Source organism: Cyanistes caeruleus, chromosome 1, assembly GCF_971803275.1.
Source record: "Cyanistes caeruleus chromosome 1, bCyaCae1.hap1.1, whole genome shotgun sequence".
Taxonomy (NCBI): domain Eukaryota; kingdom Metazoa; phylum Chordata; class Aves; order Passeriformes; family Paridae; genus Cyanistes; species Cyanistes caeruleus.
Genome location: NC_141701.1, coordinates 143,242,583 through 143,268,234, shown reverse-complemented (window position 1 = coordinate 143,268,234; position 25,652 = coordinate 143,242,583). Strand labels below are relative to the sequence as shown.

Here is a 25,652-nt window from a genome sequence, read left to right as displayed (position 1 = left end):
GTTTTAGAATTTGTCTTCAGAAAAGTTGGGAAAACAATATATTCTCTCAATTTTCTCTATTATCTATTTTCAACTACAGTTGAAATACAGGCTTCTAAATACAGAAAGAAATGCTAAAACCTTCCTGCCTTAGCTGGAATACCAGTGCATCTCTGCAAGCCAGACAGAACAGATCTGCTACAGCTATTCCACACGTACTAAAATCCAGCTGGCCAAGTATCTTTGTTCATGAGAGGACTTAATCTGTTTTGGGTAACAGGAATTTTACTGACACTGTGAGCTCATCATTGTAAACAAACTCTTGGTCTGTTAGCCTCAGTAGGAAAACAGACAGAAAATACATAAAACATGATGACGAAAACTCTTCCCTCGACAAAAAGAGATAGTATCTGCAAAGTGAACAAATTCTGTTTTCCATGCATAGTGTATTTAGGATACCTTGACAGCTTTATGAATAACTTACAATTGCTAGCACAATTTCAAGTCCAGTATAATCCCCAACTGATTATAGTAACTCCAGTGACCTAAATCTATTCTATTTTATTTGTAACTTCAACACATAGCATCAACCAAGTGGTTCACGTAATTCTAACAGATTATTAGTATTAAGTTTTGAGATAACTTTTAAAAATATTCTTTTGAAATAAAAAACTTCTAGAAATAACACAATGCAAAACATATGGTGCACCAGCTGAGTACCACTGCAGTATTAGATATACAGATCCTTTACTGCAATTGCCAACTGTTTATAGCCTTGAGTTTCAAACAGTTACTGGGTTCTATATTCCTGATTTTATCTCATTAGACAACTGCAATCCAAGCATATTGCAACCAGTGCCATGAAAAATTACTACAGATTTTCATTAAATCTCATTTTTATTCAATCTGAGTAAAATAGGATTTATTTAGAAGCAGAATATATCTGGTAGCTGTACTGAACACCATCATCTAAATGAATAGAAAAAGTATTTTTCCTACCTTATAATCGTCTTCGTAGTCATTATATCCACAAGTACTTAAGATGTCAGGAAATATATCTGACCATCCATTACTTGTACAATTTTTGCTAATATTTCCTGTAAAGCAAAATCAGAGAGTTTAAAAAGAAAGATTTAAAACTCTTCTCATCAGTGACTCCTTAAACAATGTGTCATTAACTGGTAGCAGCCTTGCTCTTTTTCTTTTATTTCCTAGAACTCTTCCTTGGAGTTGCCTTTGCACTACAGAAAAACAGAAGTAAACCCCAGACTTTTCCTTTGATATAACAGCTATTTCTGTTGCACATCTGAAAAAGTGTAAATTGTTCTGCTATTTTATTTAAAATACTCAGGAGGGAGCCATACATTTCACTCTGTAAAGGGGGTATTTGTAGGTAAAGTAATTTGAAAGAAAAGTCATTTCAGTGAGAGTTGTTCTAATCTCCAGTTTAAGCTTTCTGAGAAGCCAACAGCAAGGGATCTGCTGAAGAGTTACAAAAGCTCTTAGACATTAAGGTGATGACTTACTGCTACAGCAAATGTTGGTAAGTTTTGTAATGGTTTAAAGGCCAAATTATGCTATAGGCTGAAGAATGAGGAATAAAGATGCATGCTGAATTTCCCTCTTTGAACCAATACTGAAACAATGTTGTACAAGGAATGTACAGGGTGTTTGGAAGTATGGTTGGAAAGGAATTTTGAACATTTATTTATTTCAGAAAGTTTCTGTTTGGAACTGGCAGAAAAAGTTGACTCCAGAGACAAAATCACACAAAAGAGATGGAGTAAACTCATGATTCTACTTGTTAATTTAATTAAAATTATTTAATTTTCATCCAATATGGAACAACTTCAAGAGGGAAAAGCAGAAAAACCTGAAGTCAGACTAATAGTCATCACATTTGTTATAACTTACTATTACAATGTTAATTCACAGTCAACTTCCCCTCACATTTCTTAGAGCAATTTGTATATCTATGATACTGGAAATCTATAATAATATACTGCTTTGGTTTGCAGTTTACCACTGGTTTATAATTGACTTAAAGATGTCTGACTTTTACCATAGAAAAATTAATTTATGTGTAATAGATCAGTGTTGGTCAAGAATAACCAAACTTGTTTATATACACTCCAAACTAAAGCTTTTGTGATATTTACTTTGTTGATTTGTTTCTGGAATTTCTTCTTTGTATAAAGTCTTCAGTGGAAAGTTGTAAATATCCCATATATGGTTCACCAGCCAGCAGTCAAATCTTTCCAGCTAATAAAAAGGCCTTGACCCGAACCCACAGTCTCCTCAAACAATGGGACCACTTTTGCCGTTTGGCATAGAAATGACATTTTTAAAAGAAAATGTAACCTATTTATACACTGTGAAGAGTCTTCACTTTAAAGTACATCAAGATTCTCTGACTAGGCAGAGCAGAGGAATGTGTTAACAGAACCACAAATTGCGTCAAAGCCAGTTTTGCAAGGAAAAACTCAATGTACTCAAGATACTGAAGTATCTTCTACATCAAATACTGCAATACCTTCTAACCTAAAGAGAGTTGGGCAATGTTCTATGGAAGGCAATGTTTATTTCTACACCATCTTTTCATGCAATTAAATATTTCTAATGGCAATCTGATTTAAAACCTGTAACATGACACATACATTTGAATAAAAACTTTACAGAATAACTTTCTAAGGCTCATAAATTTGTACAATACAGGAAAATATTACAGGGTAATATGATTGCTTTTACAGTAAAAATACTTTTAATCAAAAGTTACTAATATTCAATATAAAATAAACCATGTGGCATGCTTAAACTATAATGTAGAGCACCACAGAAGAAACTTAGAGTCAGCTCTCCAAAAGTTCTAAAGATGAGAAGACAGCTACTTTTTTAAATTCACAATTTAAATTTGGAAATCCTTTAAGGAATTGATGGTATTTAAAAGCCTATTGTAGTTTGGAATATTTGCATAAAAATAAGGTAGTCTAGATCATCTTGTAGTAGAATTTTAACTCCTCTAAAACACTAAAAGCTAAAACATACATCTCACAAATCTGGCTAAATAAAAAGATTTATATTTCTTGTTTGAAGGTATTCTCATAATTTTCCTCTATAAGAATGAAATTAATTTGTAATGTGAATGAATTAAATAAATTACATATTCCTGAGCATAATCAACTTATGAAAATACCAAGATGCTTAGTTAGCTCTTAACTGAATCAACCATGTAAAATGTTTGTTGTCTTCCTTCTCTGAAATTATTGAAAGACAAAGTTTATAAAATGTATAAACCTTTATAAAACTTTATAAAACTCTTAATTGAAGAGGGACCTCTAAAAATCAACCCTGTTAGTTCCAGAAGCAGGAAGGAAACCAGTAGTTACAAAAAAAAGCTGGATCTGGGAAAATTATAGCAAACTATAAAATGAAGTAATCTTTCAGTCTTGCTGGCACCATGGTGAAGTGAGATTGGGTTGGAATGCACTGTGAAGATTTCAGACTGAAATATTTATTGCAGTTGTTTTATAGTAAAATTAAAATATTGTTGTAATATAACTAAAGTTTGTGAAATAAAGTCCAGAGAATGTGCATGCTCTAGCTTTTGGCAAATAGACAGAAGCAGTATGATTTAATTCAGATTTTGAATTTTTGATATTTATTAGTTTGCCTTGTCTCTTGACAACACTTTATTATCTTAGTTTGAGTAATTTGAAAACTTTTATAGATTTCACAACATTTAGTGATGATTACACATTCCTTCCCCTTTACAAATTGTTTAGACTATCCATGACAAACTAATCAAGATTCACCAGTTCCAGAAATGAAAACCTTTGCTTGTCTGTAGATTGTTTCACTTACCTATTTTCTACTGGAAAAAGACTTGTTCAACAGTTTTGAGTCTAAAGGTATTTTAGTCATACCCCAAATTAGCCTCTAAGTTAAAAGTAATATTTCTAAAGCTCTCCACAGAGACACCAACCTCCCGTTCCTCACTCCTCAATAAAGAATTATATAACTGTGGTAAGGTTTGCATCTTTTACCAGCTCTGCAGGACAATGGTTTCCCACCTGAGCAATGGGGATAAGGTTTTTCCTAAAGCATTTTGGGATACATGTGAAATACTCTGTGTGCATCATCTATTTTCAAAACCCCACTTAAACGCCACAGGGCAAAAGATGATTTATTGACAAGATGGTGCAGAAGATGGTGGACTTAAACCAGTTAAATGTTTCAGCAGACAGACACTGATGAGCTCTTTTCAAGTTCCATTAAAAAGCAGAATAAAAGCTTTCATAATAACTACCTTAAATTGCAATAGCAGTAATTTTTAGGTATTATCTGTTAATGTAGGCTCTTTATTCTCATGATGGCAAGGCAGAGCTCCCCTCCTGAGGCACAGAAGGAACAACCTACATGTGACCTGCTGGCAACTGTTAGAGATGTCAGTCAGGCTCAGATGCTTTAATAATTAACAAAACAGGTAAGAAAAGAGCAAGCAATGTCTGCAGCTTTGGTGAGTTACTGTATCAGAAAATATATTTAGGATCTAACTCAAAGAACACCAAATAGAACACAAAGATGATAATTTGGTCTTTTCATGGTGTATCCTGTAGCTCTGACATAAACTCCTAATCTATAAAGAAAATTAAATCCCAAATAAAATATTTTTAGCACATTATGTTACAGAATACCAGAGAGAAGCCAGTAAAAGTAAGCCTAAAAATAAAATACCTGGTTTGCCAGAAAAAAGGCTAAATACTTTTGGACAAGGGACAGTGACAGTCTCTCCAATCTTCGCAGGACGCCAACAGGTGATGTTATCCCAAACTCCAACACATCCTGAAACAAAACCAGCATGAACAGACTTGAAAGCTGGGTTTAGCTTATAGAGTCCTGGTGAAAGCTTTGGACAAATGGTTCAAAAAATATTAGACACCTTCAAGAAAGCTGCAAATATGATATTTTCTGTGCAAACTTGAAAGGAATCATGAGTCTGCTGATTAACCAGCCAATTTTTAGGTCAGTTAATACATTGTTTGCAAAATGTCTAATTAAAACAATGTCATTGTGATGTGAGAATGCTAAGAAAAAGTAAGAAATATTAAAAAATTACTCCTGAGCATTGATATCAATCATTAAGAACTGCAAAATTTTGAGAACTTCCTGATCACAGTTAAAATGGAGTTTCTATCAAGCAGATTGAACATCACAAATGAATATGTAAGTAGGTCATTGTACTCAGCACCATGTATGATTGGAATGCATTATGATTGGAGAGTGTTTGGAACAATAGGCATAATTTATATTTATAATTTATTTATAATAGCCTTATTTTACAGGATAATATCTTAAACTAAATAACAGACACTTGAACAGAGAATGCCTCTATATATTGGTTTCAAGAAGGGGAGGGGGCCTTCACATTTTGTAGACATATTTTATAATGGCAGTAAATGCTTGTTGCAGGTAGAGAGTAACTTGCTACCACTTTGCCCATGTCGATGTCCATATTAATGGGGCTCTAAAGCTACATCTTGTGAATGAGTGCAAATCCTCCTATAGCTGCTATAGGCACTTGGCTTAATCATGGCTTAAAGATGTCTGTTTATAATGCAGATCTTCTAAGCAAGCAAAGAGCATGAAAGTTTGTCAAAACAAGCCTTGCAAGGACAAAGAAGTAAGGACATGTTACTCATATTATCTCAGTTGAAGTTATTTTAGAAAAAAGAAATTGTGAAAAATTCTGCGCATTTATGTCTTCAGATAAGGCGATTAAAATTTACATTTGTAATTAATGGTAAGGGCAGAAATCAAACTATTATCCCACTGGCATTATCTCCATAAGATTATTAGCAGTATAAGGGACAGTTTGTTCCTTTCAGTAGAGAACATAAAACTTGGATTGGGAACTGTTCACAGCCATATTATTCTTCAGAATATTTATAGTATTAGCAATTAATTATTAATTTATTGTGTGCCAGTGAGGTCATGCCCAAAATCAAGCCACATGAGTTAAATGAAACTTGAAAAGGAGTATTTAGAAATTCTATATTTGTATAAAAACTTTTTAGTGCGATTAAACTTGGACAGCTTGTGTTGACTCAAAATATGCAGCATTCTGCTTTCAAAGTTTAAGTTACTTTCAAAGCACACTTAAACTAGGGAAGCAAAGAATGTGTAACAGGACCAGCAGCTGGATTTGTCCCAGGGCTGTGTCCTAACTGCAGCACGAAGATAAACCAGTGGCACAGTGTTCCCATGGGATTTACTTTCCTTTGGAAACATCCATCCAAGTGTGATAACTGTGAGGGAGCCTCTGTGTGGTACCAAGAACAAGGTTTGGAAATGATAAATGAAGATGAGAGGAAATTTATGGGGTAAATTCTGCATTTGATCACCAATTCCACAGAGTCCTCTTTATACAGTTTCCCAAGGAAGTGCAATTCTCCAGAGGATTCTCTTGCTTACAGGGATTGGGTATTTCTTTGCTCCTCTTAGGATTGTACAGGTCTAAATGCAGCATCTGTTCTATATTCAGAAAGATGGTGCAAAAATAAGGGACTACTAAAGGGAACATTTCACAAAGTTTATCTCTGTGCATAGATAACGTAATGCCTTATCCTCCACTGCCCTGTATGCTGCAGCAACCTCTCCTGGCATTACCTACAGTATCCCTGAGAGCTCTTGGATGGTGGCGTGGCCATCTGTACACAATTTCAGGGGTTTGCAGTGAGCAGGTCACCTTCATAGCCTTTGAAATGGAATTTGAACATGTTTAGGTGCTTCCTCAGCTTCAGTTCTGGGTCAAAATCAAGTCCAAATCTCTGTGATGCAGCACCAGGGCTTACACAAAGCAAAAGAATGTTTACCTGAACCATGCTTGCTCCCCAGCTGATTTTAAGCCAAAAACAACATCAATGACATGCAAGTAATCAGAAAGACAAAGAAACTATTTTCTTCATCCGCCAGCACTCCGAACTACAGTGACAAAATGAAACTCTTTTGGCTTTGATTGATAGACTGCCTGAGCCAGCATAAACAAGCCCTGGAGTACACAAGAATAATTATCATCTTGTAAGACCTCAGACGTTTTTATTTCAACCCCATTTTCACTAACAGTGAGAGCTGAGTCATGAAACTCTGCACACTCATGGAAGCTGATGACTTTCTCAAATTTTCCCTTTTGTTTAATCCACTCTCTGTAAAATAGTGGGTTACAGTCTGCAAACAGCTCAGAATTTTTAAACTTTATAATTTTTTCCTATCCTGCTGTGTATTGACTGGGCTAAGGTTTTGACAAACAGGCAGCTGAACAGCCTGGACTTTAAAGCTCCATTACTATATTTTCCACAGAAAACACTTAAAAATCTTATTCAAGCCTCAATTGCATGGAATACTATATAGAAAAATTGAGGTTTAATCCCTATTCCTACCAAAATTAATTAACACAATTTGTATCAAATCTCAAAGCTTGCTGGAAGGAACTCAATATACAAGTTTTTGATGTGCAAAACATCACAAGTTAATAGTGGTTTCTGGGGAATATGCTTTTTCCTTTATTTTTCCTCAGTATAATAGGACTTCTATATATACAGGCATCTGTGGCCCAGGAGAGAATGGCACTGTTTCAGATTCCTTAAATCAAATGGATGTAGTTACACCAAAGATGTACTTCTTATATGTAGACTACATTCAAATGCATCACAAATCATGTGAGTGAAACTGAAGTTGCTGTCACCAGAACTCAAAGAATATTAAGCCTCAATTTATGTATATCTACAGGCTTACTAATAATGGTACAGGACATCTGAGAAAACTGCCAAAATGTCCTGGAGGCATCTATAGTCACCGAATGACTGCAGTGGGCATCTGAAAACTGGTTTAGTCTGAATTCTAAAATGGCATTACTGGTGTAATTACTGCTAGAATTACAACTGTTAAACAACAATGGACTTTCTGGGTTTTCAAATCACACCTTTCCTCATTGCCCCCTTCTTCCAATTACTACAGATTTTTACCAATATTGCATTCATGTATCTTCTTTTTCTCTTAGGGAAACATTCCCTTATGCAGAGGTGGGATACAATTAACTAACTTCATCCTAAAACCCATGAAATTAGGCCAGGTTAATTGCTCCCAGCAATTGCCAGTGACCACAAAGCAGTCTATGGAGCTTTAATTGCCTCGCTGTTGGGAAGTGAAGGTGTGGCAAACGATATGTTAAATGTTTCTGGTTTTCTACATACAATATCTAACTTGATCAAACTTGGTATTCTCCTCTCTACTCACTCTACAACTCTCTGTCCAGCCAGTAATTCATTCAGTGTTAGGACTTCTGGACTGTCATCCATCAGTGCAGCACTCATAAGATCATTATCTGAAGTCTCATTTTCTGGAAATTTTACCCATCTCTCACATACACAGGCCTGTTTCCTACTGTCTCTGAAGGATATTAATCAAGTAAGATAAAAAATACTCATATTTTTAGGTTTAAGTAAGGTTTTACATTTTAGTTCTGGCACCAAGATTACCAGTTAAAATGATGCTTTCTAAAGCTAGCATTCTATTTTTTTCTGTAGTTCACTTTTAAGGTAAAACTTTAATTGCACCAATGTTTATTTCATATAATGTCTGTCATTCTTATTTACAATATTTTTAAATACTATAAGTACCCAGAGGTACTTTAATGTACATATTTTATTATGTTCATTATTGGATTTAGTCTCTATGTTTGCACTGTGCTTCAATAAGTTCTCAAGCACTGAGTGTTTTTCTCCCTTCACTTTGATAAGCACACATAAAAAGACAGTCCAGCTTAGATCTGTATTAGCTCCTCAACTTTTTCTGCACATCTACTACCATATTCTTCACCTTTTTCTTTAACTATTGGGCTGGTTCTGGTTGGGATAGAGCTCATTTTTTTCCTAGTTGCTAACATGGGGCTGTGTTTTGGATTTGTGCTGAACAGTAGGTTTTTGCTTTCCCTATTAAACTGTTCTTATCTAAATGCAGGAGTTTTCCAGCTTTTGCCTTCCCAATTCTCTCCCTGGTCCTCCTGGAAGGGAGTGAGTGAGTGTCTGTGCAGGGCTGGGCTGATCTCTGGGGTGAATCCTCTAACAACTTCATAAAACTAGCAAAGGCAAAAAGAAAAAGGGTTCTTCATCCCTGATTCTGTGGTGTTTTTCTGCAGGAGAACACTCCTGTAGCCTGCATAGAACAATCCCTTTTCAATCTCTTCATTTGCACCATTTGTTTCTCTGATGTGTCACACACAGCATATCCAAGGAAACAATCAAACTTCCCCGAAAACCTTTGCTCAGTGACTTGCCCAAAAGTCTCTTACACTGATCCCCTCTCCTGTTCCTCCAGAGGATACTGCAGATGCTATTGTTAGCAAGTTTCAATGAGATCACTTTATTTAAATGTTTGGTCTTTAATGCTTGTCATGTATCTGCACATAGTTCATAATAAAAGGAAACAGACTATAAACTACATTTTTTTCCCCCCATTTTCTTCAGCTTACATAAGTACTGCCACCCCATTCATCATCCTGCTTTTTGAGATCCAGTCTTTGAGCAACAAGTTCACTTACCTACGTGTGCTTCTTTATCTATAAAAACATGAAACACAGGTTTATGCTGGAAAATTTTGTTTATAGACACATTTTATAAATATACAACCACTAGGTGGCACTTCGTATTTGGATTTAAAATTTGTCACTTCCAAGAGAGGTTTAGCATTTTTTAAAACTGTCTAGGCGTGCATAAAACATGCAAAAACAACAGAGTGCTTTGAAAGTGAGTCAGAAAGTCGACAGCTAGGGTTTATTTTTCAATGTTTTGAGTTTTGTACTTGGCAGAGCAGGAGCCATCTCACCTCTTATGGGCAACGATTTCTAGGCTGCAGGTCTGTGTGCCACAGCATGGAACTTAGGTCGCATGGGAATTATGAACATATATGGACTGACATTCCTTCTGCATTTTCACACAAGTGATAGAAAAGAAACGACAAGGAGGTGCTGCACAAGTAGCAAGCTAGCAAACTGGGAGCAAAGCTTAGAGTGGGGGTAGGAATGAGACAGTCCCAAAAAAGGCTGCTGCTCCACCTGCCTTAGGGAGGGAATTTCCCACCTGCTTTTGTCAGAGCCCCAAGAGCAGGAACAGACTGTGATGGTTCTGGGGCTGCACCTGCCTTCATCCTCCTCAGAGCCTGTGCCTGCCTCTTCTCTTGCACTGTGGCCCGGCTCTGATGCTCTGTGCTGGGCCCTGACCTGCCCATGGGGGCTGATGTCCCTGTCCCAGGGAGGTGACACCTGCCCATGGGGGCTGATGTCCCTGTCCCAGGGAGGTGACACCTGCCCATGGGGGCTGATGTCCCTGTCCCAGGGAGGTGACACCTGCCCATGGGGGCTGATGTCCCTGTCCCAGGGAGGTGACACCTGCCCTGCCCTAGGCTGTCCTCACCTGGGGAAGGACCCTGCCTTCCCAAATCCCCTCTGCATCGTGTGCCTGTAAAAACACTGGCAAAAACGTGGTCAAGAAGCAGCCCCAATTACTCAGAAACACTGAAGAAATGCCAGTGTAAAAAGTTTTAATTTCTGGACAACAAACACTACTTGTAGACAGCAAACAGAAATTTGAAATTTTACTGATTTCATCAGATTTAACTAGTTTAAACAGAATGATGAAAACAATACACTTCATCTCATATTAACCTGAAATATTTGCAATTCATAGGTTCTTCAAAAGCCAGTTCTATTATCAGGAATGGCAAAAATCCCCAGATTTCTAGGGGATTTCTGGATTTTCACAAAATTAAACACTTCAGAAGAAATGTCTTATTTTCCTTTTGAAGAAAAGTTTCCCCTTAGAGACTCAAAAATACATTTGCCAGTTTTACACTTAATTTGCTTATTTTTAGGGTTCTGTGAGAAAATATAGAAGTTGCCAGCTAAAACTTTGAAAAAAACACCCTCTCAAAAAAGAAAAAAAAAAAAAAATCATCCAAATTTTCCAGGTAAATCCTGCTTTCCAATTACTCAAAATGTTCTTTAGTGGCAAGAGCACTTATTTTTGTACGACTGAACAGCGTGCTAATCTTACCATAAGAACATTATTTTCTATTCTTATGCAAATATATTAATGCATGTATAGTCAAAGCTGTAAGAGGTACCTTCACCTTTATGTTGCCCCAATTCTGACATGCTGTACATTCTTGAAAATTATCATTAAAAATAAATATCCTGCTCATAAAAAACCCACCACAAAATATTAAAAGTACCTATTAAGAAGTAGGACCATATATTTCTGCTACAGTATATGTTATGTCTAACCCATGTGCTATTTGCTGTATTAGCTGAAGCTTTTTCAGTGTTTTGGTACTCAAAATTCCTTCCTTGTGGTATTTCAGCTTTGGATGTCATGGAGAATAGACTGCCATGGCCACAGCTGTCTTTATCAGGACTGAAGCACAAGACTATGCTGGGCAGTATTTCTTTCAGAATCCTCTGGAAAACACAAAAAAATTCACTTATGGCTGTGCATTTTCTTTCTTCAGGGCTACAAATGCCATATATTAATGTCTACTGCTAAATTTCTGTTTATATTTTGGTTAGAGCAGAAATTTCATGTCTTCAAAATCATTGTGGACACCTGGTGCTTTTCTTCATTCCAAAAGGGTTTGTTATTGTTACTCGTAGTAAACTTTATTATGTGAGATTTTTGAATGAGGCTGATCAGGATGTTTTCTTGGTCTTCACCATTTTATCTACAGTTAGTTAATTTTAGTAAGCAACTCCCTCCATTCAATGTTCTTTCTCACCTTTCTCACCCAGCCTCCTTAAAGGACATAGCTCTGCCTCTCTTCTGCCCTCAAATATTTAAAGTACAGCTTCCACAAAACCCAGATATAGTCAATACCATAAGGGTCAGTTTTATGTGGTGTCATTAATGATGACACTTCAATCAGTGAAATCCAAACATAAAAATATCCAAAGCAGCCTGCTTAGCTTTCTTCATTAAAAAAAAAGTGTGAATTAAAAAGTAGCAACATATCTGCACTACAGCTGGAAAAGCAGCAGCACAGATATTTGAGAAAGTTAAAGTTGTTCTTCCAAGAGTTACTGGTGCTGCATGAAAGAAGTTCCATGACCCCATCATCTCATTTAATTCTACTTTGAATTCTACCTCAGAGGACTGTCAGCACCACTGAAGTCTGAACTACTGACTCATTTTACAGAGAAAATAACCTTAAAACTAAACAAAACCTGATGCAAGACCTTGATGAGACAGGGAGCATTAAGAAAGGGGAAACCTTGAGGACATCCCTTTTCACATAGCAAAAGAAAGGCCTCATCTGGCTTTGAGTCATTCTTCTATTTACTAAGGTGGAGAATAGAGTGATCACATTGATGTAGTTACAGAGAGGTGTGTGTATTGTACACAAAGGTGTGAGGATGTGTGTAAATGCAAAATAGGCACCTTTCTTCCTGGAAAAACAACCTTAACAGGTAAGGTAAATTTAACTTCTAGACAACTTGCCACAGGTCCAACCTTCAAATGTTCATCCCACTGTTCTGAACAGCTCTATTTCATCCACAAGATCATGAGCAAAGTGGTGGAATCACTGAGGAAAATTCTATTGACAATGCAGCTCAGGAGGTTGGATTGCACAGCAATCCACACAACAAAGTCAGTCCCCCTTGCTTTAAACTTACCAATAACTAAGAGCATACTTTTGGTGTCTTGTCTCTTAATTTCCTATTACAAGCTGCATTATGAAGCTTCTCTTTGAGAGGTTTATGAAATTCTTTCCAAAGCTATTTTTCTTCTCTTCTACATCCCTTTCTTAAAAGTTAAAATTCCATATCTAAAATTAAAAACGTCATCTGATATATGGGTCACACAAAAACCTATTCTGGAAATCAAAATCCAAAAAGACGCATTTAACTGTGCAGCCATTTAGTTCAAGTTGAATCAAAATCCCTAAACTTCATTCTTTTCATAAGGAAATATTTTTTTTAGAACTTTCAGGTGTAGACCCCATTAAAAAATCTCCAGAATTTTAACATTTTTGACCATAAGATTTAATTTTTCACTTGAAGGTAAAGAGAAATAAGCCAGTTACTTTGTAAGGAAAAATTCTAAATACTGAATAAAGACAGAAATTTGCAGAAACACAATTTTTATATATTTTCAATCAGTTTTCTTGGGAGCTTCCTATTTTATTTATTTTTATTTTTTTTGGTAAGACAAGCCGTCAGTAGATGAAAAACAAATTATTTATTTTCCATATAGACCTCAAAATCGGTAGTTATTATGAGCTGGTTAGAATGCAATTCATCTGCCCTTCAAAAATAAAGAAATGTGCCTCTCCTAGGCTTCCAGCTAAGGTGCATCCATACCTCAGGGGCCAAATTACAGGAGTAAAGAAGACAACAAATGTGGGTAGAAGCTAATGCAGTCTTCAAAAAATAAATTACTAGATGTTCTAAAGAGCACTACAGAGAGGAAAGCACTGTCACAGGTCTTTGGAGAGTGACTTCTTCCCTAAATGGAGTGTAATGCTGTCCACTAATGGAAAAGTATGTGCTAATGCCTGAAAATCCCCCAAAGGGTGCAAAGCAAGAGGTTCGGGTGTCTCACAGTTTGACACTGGCAAATGAACGGAGTTTAGACCAACTGGGTCCTTTGATTTTAGCATATCCTTAGCATTATTCAAAGGATACTTACCCTGTCTTTGTACAGTGTTTCCTTGCAAAACACGTTACTGCTTTAAACAATGAAGTGAAGAAGTGCTTCATAGACTTCATAGTCAGTGATTTTATGTGCAATGCAAAAATCAGTCAGCAAAATTCTTCAGCCTGTCTCTTGAGACAGCTCAGGTGAAAGATCATTTTATCATGTCAGAGAAACCCCAACAGCCTTTAAATGTTTCCTTTTCATCTCCCTAACTGGGAACTGAGAAGATTAGATAAAATATTCAATACATAATTGCCATCTAGTTCAAAGAAAGAAACTACTTGTCCCATACAATTTGGGTCCTCCAAAATTCAGAAGCTGTGCATGCCAGCCAAATTCTGGAGCATGTGACGTAGAGGTGCAAAGGTTTCCCAGGTGCCAAATAAATGAATGAAAATGTTCCCACTGTTTTTGATAATGGAGGTCCAAGTGTTCTGCAGAAAATCTCAGGGAACTCTTATTTCCAAATTCAAAACAGTACCTTCACAAGATTTCATGAAAAGCTTTTGTAAGTCAGGTAGCACATACTAAAGCTAGAGAACTATGACAAGGGCTGTATAACCATCTTTCCCATTCAGGAAAAAGTGGAGTAGCATTTATGAATATATTGCAAAGAATTATGTTTCAAATGTATTACAAGTTACATGTAGAGCTACAACCTGGACTAGTTCCAGTTTGCCAATTTTCATGAGTAATTCTTCTTTATCAGCAGTCAGAGTATTACTATACAAAATAGTCCTTCTTTGTATGATTACAGAGAGCTTACTAGGAAACTAAGGACATGCAGAGAATGTCTATTTTTGTAAATGCAAATGCATATATTTAACATAGGCTACTTTCTGGTACTTGGTGAAGGTATCTGTAACAGGAAGCATGGAACAATATTATCTTTTGTAATATTAAACATATAGTTTAATAAACATATAATTTAATAAAACCCCACAGGGGCTTTACTCCAGTCTCCAACAAAATGGAATATTCCTTCAATTTTAGATGTGCATTCAATAAAATGTCTAAATCCTTTCACTGCTGTTTTGCCACTGTCTGCAGGGTTGGATCAACACCATCAGACATCCTCAAGACATGAGTTTTCTTTCACAGAAGTTTGCCTTTGGAGACACCCTTCTTCCAGTGAAAAGAGTCTTGGAAGAAAATATTGACAGCAAACTTCTTTCTTCCCCTAGGGAACCCAAAATAAAACTGGTGTGCTTCACAAAGATACCCTTAGAGCAGTCCAGCATCTGAATCACAGAAGTGTATCTTGAGGAAAGCTTGACTTTGAAGGCCATGTAACAGCTAACAGTGAATTTATTCGTTCATGATTTAATTCATTAAGCTGGGCTACTAATTATTTCTCCATCTGGCTTCGCACTAATATTTTTTATGTAACAGTCATCTCTCTTCACCACTCATATATAAATAAAAACCATAAATCTAGATTAATTATTCCAGTAAGGTTTTGCAATTTTTAATTACTGATCTTGATTAATAAAATGGAAAAATTATAATAAAATACAAACTGTTGATAATCCTTTGAATTTTTTATTTTATACAAATTAGTATTAGAATATGCACTGAGAGAGTTGAACATTTAAACTGAGGAGAGGTGGAAAATGTATTGTAAGTTGAGACTCATGTTTATGTTCAAAGAGCACTGCAGATGGCAGGTCTCTGAGGTCCCATAATCATCTTCAGAGTGCATTTAAAACAAAATGAACACAAGAAGACCAAATAAACCACATATTGACAATCTGAATTTATCTGTCACCTTTTTGCTCCACTTGGTGAACAAATGGCTTTTACCAGCAGTTTCAGCTTACAAGAAAAACATCATTTTTCCATAAACTTTTTTTCTCTTCACATGAAAATGTAGGAAGGAAACCTAATAAAATCTAAAAAAAACCCCAAACAAAACCCAAACAAAATCCAAACCAAAACAAACAAAAAAACCCCCCAAAAAACCCAAACCAAACTAACTCCAAGCCCAAAAACTGAACAAGAACTCCTACATCTACTATTCTTCTTCCTTCCATTAAATTACAGTTTGCTGTATGACTAGCTATGTTTATCTTTCTATGCAGAAGGAAAATGGAAACAATAAAGTAACATAGAGGGTTGGGGTTTTGGGCATAACACAACTGTTTGGTTTTCCCTTTGCACAACTCCATGGTCCTCTGGGTGTGAATCTGATCCTCAGTCTGAAACACTGTCTGCTTGGGAAACCCAGAAATCCTTCCTGCCACTAGTACTTTACTCTCACCCATAGCCAGGGACAAGTGCTTGGAGCCAAGGCTTTCAGCTTTCCCTCAAATTTGATCTTTCTGCTGGTCCTGTCATCACCAGCCTGCAGATGCTCTGTCAGTCAGAAAATACTACAACATCTTAGCACATAAGAATGTGTTTGCTCCCAGCTGATGTCCCAGCCAGGGCATCCTTAGCACCTGCACACCTCTCACCACAAGCTTGCTGCAGCAGTACATTTAATGCAAAATTGCATAAATTCCAAAAACAGTAAAATCCCAAGCACAGTTCAGACAACTAGGAAACAGTAATAAAAACAGTAAAGAAGGTAAAGAGAGAAAATCTCCACTACTCCAGTCATCTCTACATCACAGTTTTCGTACCTTTGTAGTCCACTGGCTTTGCATTCTTTAGAAGCTCCATGCACCTGGTTTCCTCCTTGTGAATCTCCAGCTGAAATCTGCATTCTGGATGGACACCATTCACCTGTGCCAAATTAATAAACAGGTTATGTCTTGAAACTAGAATTAAAATGCTTCATGAAGAATGTAACTACCAATTATGAAAGTCACAACTTCAATAGGCACAGGTTTCACCCAAGCACGTGCGAGGCATTTTTCACTTGACACCCATCTTAGCTTCCAACTAAAGCATTGACTTTTTAGAACAAAATGTTGAAACAATCTACTGGCTTCTTCCTGTGGCATTCATTTAGTTTTCTAGTGCATTCCTCAATATTATGCCACCAGATCTTTTTCTCCAGAAAAACTCTGAGCTGAAACTGAAACAGGAGAGTAGGTACATTTGCTTTTTCCCCCTCTTTTAGTAAGTTAGGGAGCTGAAAGTTTAATACAAATCACAGAACATGAAAATTGACCAAACTTCATTCTCTTTGACATGGTAAATTCTGCTTTTCTTCCCTTTCCCACCACGTATATTTTACCTCCTGAAGGCCCCAGAGGATGAGTATTTGATTCAAGCAAATGCTACACAGGAAGAAAAACCCACTGCTTAAAAATTAAAGCACTAATGCCTTAATTGTTCAAAGCCCTGCCCTCAGTTCTTTGGTTTTCAGAAAAGTTTATGCATGTCCATGGGAAGGGGCAGGAATGCAGCTGTACTGGGGAGAGAAATGAGACCCTGGAAAGTTGTTCTGGGGTCAGCTGAATTTGGGGAGGCAGTCAGAACCTCACAGAGAAACACATGGAGTCCCTAAGAGACTGAATGGGAGAAATTACTGCAAGGAGGTGGCAAATAAAAAAGTTAGAAATGTCAGTGGAGCTGATGGGACAGTTTGATTAGCTCAAATGAAATCATATCTTAAATAAATAAAATGGGAATATGCAGTACTTCTGTCATCCTCATACCTCTCATTGTAGTTACCAAGAAAAAGGTGGTCGCTCTCCAAGTTTCTGTCTTTTCTTTAACATCTTTTATGAGACATTCAGTAACAGAATCTGGTAATGATCTCTGATGCATGACACAGCAATTTTTAAAAAATTATAATTATTAAGTTGTGATTCTGGACCCAGAACCTCAGATCCAGAGTTAGGACTGAGAACCTGGTGATGCTGCAGTGTCTTTGTGGACAAACCACTTGCACAGCTTTTAAAAATACATTGCAAGAGCCATAAGCATAACAGCAGGGGCTGTTACGAAAAGTCAAAAAAATCTGTCTCTTCTCCAAATGACTTATTTCACCATCTACAACATCAGAACCTGACTTCCTTTTCCATGTCTTTTCTCTGTGTTGAATATTGAAATTATATGTTTTGAGTGCAGAATTCTTTTCCTTTCAAAGACACATATTTAACATAAATTATAATTTCTAGAACTTATAATTTAAAGTTCAGCATTATACTGAAAATACCTACATCTTGGAATGTATAATCTTTTTTTGCAGTTAGCGGCTATGTCAAATAAAAGTCCCATGCATACATAATGTTTTTTAATAGCACTTTCCTTTCACAGAACATATTTTTGACTGTTTTTCATTTCCAAGTGCAAACATTCAGTAACTGAATGTAGATTTCCTACTCATCAAGAAGTATTACAATTACTGGGTCTTGGAAAGGAAGGTTCAGTAAATAAAAATGTTAATTAAATGAAGGTTAAGTCAAACTAGCTACTGTAATTAAGAAACCTGCTGAATAAACAGCTTCTCTTTCTGGTACTTCCAAAATATCAGTGATTAACAGTAAAGGTTAATTTGAAAACATACACTTGTTACTACCCAGAGGCAGCATGTTACTTTTCACAGCTGGGCTACATGCTAAACTGTACTATACCTCATTCTAATACATCCAGTTCATTCAGACGGACTTCACAAAGCTAAAGAGATTTAGGGTTCCAGACTAGGTGGCTCTGACCACCTCCCGAAACACATCAAGATTTTGAGGGCGCTCACCACTTTTTAGGACTTGTGCTCATCCATCTTTCCCTCTGCTTAACCGAGGGTAGATTATCGTTTGTCACCAATGAATACAGAACCACATGTAAAGGTGCAATCTGAGCTGGAAATACAGCTCGGGAGTCCCTCTGCATTGTAAGCACCTTAACAATTTCTAAAGCATCTAGACCAGCAGTTTGACGGACAAACATTTTCTCTGACAGGCAGCTTACACTCACCTTCAGTATGGTTTCCCGACTTTTGGTGTTAACACAGTAAAAAAAAAATTAAAGCCTTTAATTTTTTTTTTTTTTTTTGTGTGCATCATATTTCCATCAACGCAACTAACTTTTACAAACTACTTAAGAAACGCTTTAAAATATAAAGATGATGAAAGCAGGCGCCCTAAAGAAGACTTCAATATTCTGAATACTTCGTACATCGCAATCCCACTGTACATATTACAGAGCAGTTTTTATAAAAAAAAAGCAGGGCTTTTCCCCCCACGATGACGGCCAGTGGCCTCTGGACCGCTCCCGGGCTGCGCTCCGTGAAAACTCTCGGCAAACCAGCGGTGTCCACCGGCTACGGGGAAAACTGCGGGGATGGAGCGGCGGCTCCGCGGGGACGGGACCGCGTCCGGCGGAGCGGAGCCGTGCGGAGCGGCCCCGGCGCTGCGGAGAGCCCGGGGATGCGGCAGGGAGCGCAGGGGAGCGCCCGGGGGTCCCGGCCGGGACCGCTCCCCTCGCGTTCCCCGCCCGGGGCCGGCCGGAGGCCAGCGGGGGGAGGCAGCGCCGTCCCGGAGCGTGTGGGGGCCGGAGCCTCCGCACCTGCCGCGCCTGCCGCCGAGCCCCCGCCCGCGGAGGGCTCCGCACAGGCTCCTCGGGAAAGAGCCGTGGGGTCATCCCCGCCCGCGGTCGGGAGCGGAGCGAGTGTTCCCTTGGGCGGGCCGTGGCCCGGAGACTTACCGGCCCCAGGCTCCAGCAGAGCGAGAGCAGCAGGAGCGGCAGGGCGCTCATGCCCGCCGAGTGCCGGGCCCGCCGGGCTGCGCTGCCCCGCGGCGCTCCGCGGGCCCCGTTCGAAGGCGGGGAGCGGGGTCCGGGTCCCGCCCGGCACCATAGGGCCCGGGGCCGCTGCCGGCTCCCCGGGGCCGCTGCCGGCTCCCCCGCCCCGCGGGCAGCGGCGGTGGCGGCTCCGCACCTGCCCCGCTGCGGCTCCTCAGCTCCGGCCCGACCGCGGCCGTGCCGCCGCCGCTCTGCGCGGAGCTCCTCCTCTAGCCCCCGGCTCCTGCCCGCCCGCCCGTGTCTCCCCAGCCCCTCTCCTCGCCTTCCTTTTCTCCTCCTCCCGCTCGCTGCCGCCGCCGCTCCCCCCATAAGAGGTGCGAGTCGCTGCCCTGAGCCGGGACGCCCCCGCCATCGCTGCTCCCCGCAGGTGCCACCGCCACCCCCGGGCTGCTGCCGGGCACTGGATGCCTCTTACCCCTCGCTGCCCGCTCCCAGGTGCCGGAGGAGCCCCTGTTCCCACGATACACGCCCGGGGAGCCCGGCTGCCCGTCCCGGCAGCGCATCGGTGCCCGCACTGGGGTGCCTTTTGCCGGTGAAAATCATCAAACACCGTCCACTCAAGCCAGGCACGTACGAAAAACATTGAGGGGTGTGTGAAGTGATCCCTGGCAGGTCAGTGTGCAGAGCAACAGCTGTATTACTAAATCTTTCTTCCCCTACAACTGATTTTTTTTCGAGGTCTCAGTAGAGAACTAAGAGTTTAAGGCGACTCCATGTTACTGGCGGGTAGTTTACACCAGGCAAGGATCTGGGCTTTGCCTCACAAGACATAGAAAGTGCAATTAAGTGACATGTTAGCACATCCTTTATGTTGGAGAAAAAGAAGCGTTTATATATTGGCTTTTAGCTGAGAATAAGAATATATTAGAGTTGCCTTTCCATTGACATAATATGTGATGTAATGTAAGTATTATGTATTAAAAGGGATGAGGAGGCAGTGTAAAAGTCTCCTAAACTAAAATAAATAGCCCGCCAAAATAGCCAGCTATTTTGTAAAAATAGTAAAGTGTAAAGCAAGGACACTTCTATGACAAAAGCTAAAGAGAATGTTAATTTTTTAATGCATATGCAAAAAATATTTTCACATATTAAGAAGAAATACCTGATTATAACATCTTTGATATAATAAAAAATAAAGACTGCCACAAACTAATAAACAGTATCATAACCTGCATGCTGAGAGCAGAGGGAAACATCGTAGAAAGAAAAACTTGTGGGATTGTCAGGTAATGAAAGTATTCTCACTGTAGCAGAAAAGAGTACGCCCTTGGATTGGCTTTGTTCTGTATGTGACAGGTGAACTGAAAGGCCAGATTGCACCTACTCCTGACACAGCTGATTTGCAGAGGAGACTGGTTATGCCATTAGCTCTGAGATTCCCAGGCAAGCTCTCAGATCAAAACTCCTAGACATGGAGAACTGCACAGTGCACCCCCTCTGATCCTGAGACCAGTGTCCAAGATTCCTCTTCATGCTCTTGGCTGACACAGGCAGTCTGGATGTGCTCTTCACAATTTCTTAAGAGCTATCAGTCTTTCCAAAAGAACAATCTCAAAAATATTTCTTTTATCATTCACAAGAATCTGATGTTTCATCATTACTGCAAGGCTTTGGAAAATCCTTCCTGTCTTCTCTTTTTAGAAGTTCTTTCTTGCCCTTTGTGATGACTGGCATCCCGCTAAGAGAGCAGTCGTTCTGGTGAGTGGAAATAACACATGCCAAGGCTCATCAGGTTCTTCAGCAATAAACCCCAGAGCAGTCCCTGTGCAGAGGAGCCACCAGGCAGGCTGTCCCCCAGCTGGACTGCTCCAGCAGCTGAGTACACAAGAGTTGCCAGACACCAAACCCCAGTGTTTAATTCTTTGAGCAAATGATTCATTAGGCTGTTGAAGCTGAGTAGCCTGGGAAACCAATTAACAAATTACTGTTAACGTTCTGTGCAGAAAAATCTTGGGAACTGTCATCATTATTCCTTCTGTGGAATGACAGAAACTAATATCTCAAGTATTAGTAGTCCACATAACCTAAAACTAGCAAAGAAGTTTTGAAACTTACATCTGTTCTATCAGAAGATTGTATACAGTCAGATTTTGTTTTCAGTGAATCAGCATTTTTAGGTGAAAAGAAATATTACCAGTTATTTCTTAACCCTTTCCTCTGTTGCTGTTCCCAGTGACTCTTTGACATGAAAGAGACAGCAGATGAAAGAGATGCATCAAATACTAATATTTTTGTTTATATATAGCTAAGTGGTTTTATTTTTCCTAAGAAGAAAAATTCTTCTGGATGAAGCCCAGAAATCATGGTTCAAGTTCTTTTCACTTAAACATATCACAGTTCAGTGCTCTGTTACAGGATGTAGAAGGGAAATAAAGAACAAGAATGAAACTAGAAGAGTTGTTGATATATAGAGGTAAATACAAATGAGTGATACTCTTAATCAGCAAAAAACAGATAGGTTTATGAAAGAACAAAAGAGTCATGTACATTTAGACAGAGTTGATTTGATAACATTTCAAAGAAGGGATTGTCAAATTAAAAGGAAAAATTTTATGGAGGTATCTATGAGGCACAGGACTGAAAACACAAAGAGAATGGAGTCCAAACAGAGGTAGAAATTCATCACAATAGAGGTGATAGAGAAGTAAATGCATTTTGACTGAAATAAATATTATTTTGGATCAGCTAAGCCTGGGTGTTCCTCAGAGGGCAGTAAAAGTGGAAATATAAAGTTCAGTGACAGGCAATGGACACAGTGGCAGGCAGTGCCAAGGTACAGCAAGTTCTCTGCTCTCACAACATATTCAGGACCCAAAAGCTTCTCTTCAATTCCAGTTGTTGGAAGAGTCTGCCTGCCAAGGAAAGGTACATGCCAGTAGACCAATAAGTAACAAGTACTTGCTGCCTGGCTTCTGTCTGTTCAGAATCCTCTAATACAGTGCTGGCAGTAAATGGCTGATTTAGACTTTCCATACTGAAGTAATGAAACCAATCCCCCTTTGAGCTCAATTCTTATTTAAATTGTTGGTGGAGTTCAAGATGCTTTAAAAATTTATATTTTACCCACAAATCTTGTTCATGTTCTGTGCCCAAATTAATTGCTTTCATTGTTTACAAGGAGTTTTCTTTTGTTCAATCATGTAATAATTATTGCTCACATAATGCATAACATACAGTTGCCAGAAATACCAAAGCTGCATGAAAAGCTGTCCCTCAAAGCATGTGTGCAAGCCATCTTGAGCAATGTGCCTCTTGCAAGGGTGGCTGTCTCTTGAGCTGCTCAAGCTGTTTCATGTGTTTTGAGCCCTGCTTTCCAGATCTCAGAGAGTTTATGTGGAATGCTGTACTAAGTCTCATTGCCAAAGGAATGCTCTTCCTAGGTCTTCACACTTTTCAAAGACACTAGGTCTTCATCAGACATTCCTAAATCTCCCAAAGGCACTCTCTACTGTCACCCTGCATTTTGTAAGGTTGTTTGTTTGGATTTTTTTCCCTGCAACTATTTAAGGAAAGATTCGATCAGCCTTGGAAATAGATTTTAGAAAGTGTTTCCAGGAAAAAAAAAAGATTGTGATTAATGTATGTGCAGTTTGGATCTTTTATGTTGGAGAAAATTAAAGTAGTGTAAAATTTTAGTAACTGTTAACACACTTGATCTTACTAAGCCTCTCTCAACAAAGAGAAAAATCAGATACAACAAAGAGGGTTCCAGGCCTGAGTGAGGCAAAGAGTATGTGTCCTGCTCATGACAATGGGATTTCAGACTTTGGGCACACTCCATGGGACATGTGGCTGTAGCACCATCCTTTGAGAAGCAGCACAGTGATGCCACTGTCCAACCCTCCCGCATCAAATATTGTAGCTGAAGTAAGAGAAGAAGATGAAATTCAGGTTCTCTCAATAAACGGAAAATTAAATTTAGGTTCTCTGTGTTTTATCTGAAGATACAGATGGTATCCAGAGTTCTTCTAAACTTTTGTCACCATTACTGATCATATTATGTCCCCATAATCCCTTAAATCCTGTGTTGTTTTCCAGGCAGAGGAGCAACACCACACAGAGAGTTTTCTAAGAAAAGGCTGTCCTCAAGTGTGTCACCTCAGCTTTTTCATTCTCCTCCCTCTGAGCATCCCCAACTGTGCCCTACTGTGTCTGGGCATGAAGAGTAGCTTTATGATGTAGTTGAGGATGCATCTTCCAGTGGTGAGGCTCAAACTGCTCCACAAAATAATTTTTGGCAGTTGTCTGTGAAGTGGCAGTTTGCCAATATCAGCACACCAACTCCACCCCAAGGCAGAGATTCCCAACCAAGGACAGTGATATCAAGAGCCCCCCAGAGTTATCTTTCTGTAATGTGCAAGTAGCTTGGCTACACAAAGATGTTCCTGCAGATCACAAATGCAAAGAAATTCAATGAAAACAAAGACATTTTTCTGTCTGGTTTGTTAAGCTCAGGATGGCTGAATAGCTTGTTTAAAGTGATGTCTGTAACTGTGAAATCCTCAGTCAGAAAATGGCACAGGGATGCTTTTCACTGAAGACACAGAATGTAGTCTACAGTACTTAGTGTAAAGTATGCAATTTTCTTCTTTCTCTCTTTCAAATTTAGAAGATTTCCATGTAATTTCAAAAGAGTGATAGAGATCCCTTTAGTATCATGAACTTTTTCAATTTCTTGGCAAGGGTATCCAGTTTTTCTGATTTCCATTATACTCAGGTCCTTATTATACTCATTAAACTAACAGGCATTCAGTTACATTCATAAGTGTAGGTGAAGTAGAATTTGATCTTTTAAATTTATAGGTTAGATTTAAAATAAATAAGTTGAGTATGTGGCATAATGGAAAGTACTTGGCTAATGTAATTTTAACTCTAATTTGTTTCAAAGCTCCAGAATTGGTCAATGCTTTTTTTTTGAGAGTTTAATGGGCATGAAAACAAAAAAAACAAATCATTTTCTTTTGGTACAATGAGAAGAAAATTCTCCCATTTAGTTTTAGGGGTTTTGTAATGGTTAGTTAGGATGGGGTTTTTGGTTTATTTTTTTTTATTATTATTATTATTTTTTACAACTTAAAGTGAAGGGTAGATCTTCACAAAAACTCTAAAAATGAAACACAAAAACTACAAAAAAATTAACTGATAAAGTGGCATAAAAGGCTTTAGAAGAATAGACAAGAATAAGTGCAAGCCATGAAAAATAAAATAAAATACAAGTGGTGTCTATCAGAGGGAGCCAATACTAGCATGAGATGATAATTTACTGAGAAAAAGCTAGAAAATGTCTTTCTATATGAAGAAAATTAATTTGATTTGTTCTAGATAGTTGTCACTAATGTGTTTGATATGCTGCAATAGAAAACGCTAGTTGAATTGATAGAGCTTAATGAAACATCTATTTGGTTAAAATGTGATTAAATAAGCCTGACTAATAATGCTGATGTATAAACAGGAGGAAAAAAGGAAATATCAGTAAATTTCCTCAGAAATCAGGCTGGGCTCCTGCTTTATTCCTTTTAGTAATTATTTTAATTTTTGACAAAACAAAATTTGCTGCTGATTCAAGGTGCTGTCAGTAGTAAGAGGAATCCAGGTAATCCTACAGAACTGGATCACCTGAAAATGAAATCCTAAAAAGTAGTTGGAAATTTAATAAAGCAAGATGGAATGTCATGTGCTAAAAACCACAAATAAATGTGACCACCATAAACTAAAGGGCACTAGCAGGAAGTCCTGTGTATGCAAGTCAGTGTGTGGCAAATATGAGTATTAATGTGACATGGCTATGAAAAATAAATATGATCTCAGGACACATGGGACAGAGACCTGTAGAGTTAAAAAGCAATGGATGAGGCCAGGTAGCACCCAGAGGTCTGCTCAGGTCTTATCCAGAGCACTGCACATAAATTTAACAATCTGCAGTCAAGAAAGATGAATTCAGCAGATGAAGAACATATTAATGAAGACTTAAGGATTTTAGAGAATGTTTGGTTCAATTGCCTGTGGAAATGTAAACTGAGATGAAATATGTCATCAGGAAAGGAACTATGTAGACTAAAGGAAATTTGGCAGAAAAATGGGTGGATTAAGCTAGGTGAGAGTAAATGCGCAGATTCATATCCAGGTGGCTGTTCTGGACAAATATTTTAACAGTGAAGATAAAGATTTATTTTTTTCTTTTCAAGATAGAACATGATCAACCGGTTGAAAGGATTTTGAACTGTGGCTTTGTGCACA

General features: G+C 38.4%; 1 protein-coding gene across 2 annotated transcripts in view; it reads right to left on the bottom strand.

Moving 5' to 3' along the window:
- Positions 1-21,287, bottom strand: part of VIPR2 (vasoactive intestinal peptide receptor 2) — a 50,516-nt gene extending 29,229 nt beyond the window's left edge. The window contains exons 1-4 of one of the 2 annotated variants that reach the window (XM_023921901.2): positions 19,831-21,287; positions 16,346-16,448; positions 4,714-4,821; positions 979-1,076 (exon numbers count right to left, since the gene is read on the bottom strand). In XM_023921901.2, the coding sequence (XP_023777669.2) occupies positions 979-1,076; positions 4,714-4,821; positions 16,346-16,448; positions 19,831-19,998 (477 nt within the window). In that variant the 5' untranslated portion in view covers positions 19,999-21,287. Of the gene's footprint in view, positions 1-978; positions 1,077-4,713; positions 4,822-16,345; positions 16,449-19,319; positions 19,656-19,830 lie in introns of those variants that run through there. The other variant, XM_086864911.1, reaches the window with a different exon arrangement.
- Between the last annotated feature and the right edge of the window lie 4,365 nt (positions 21,288-25,652).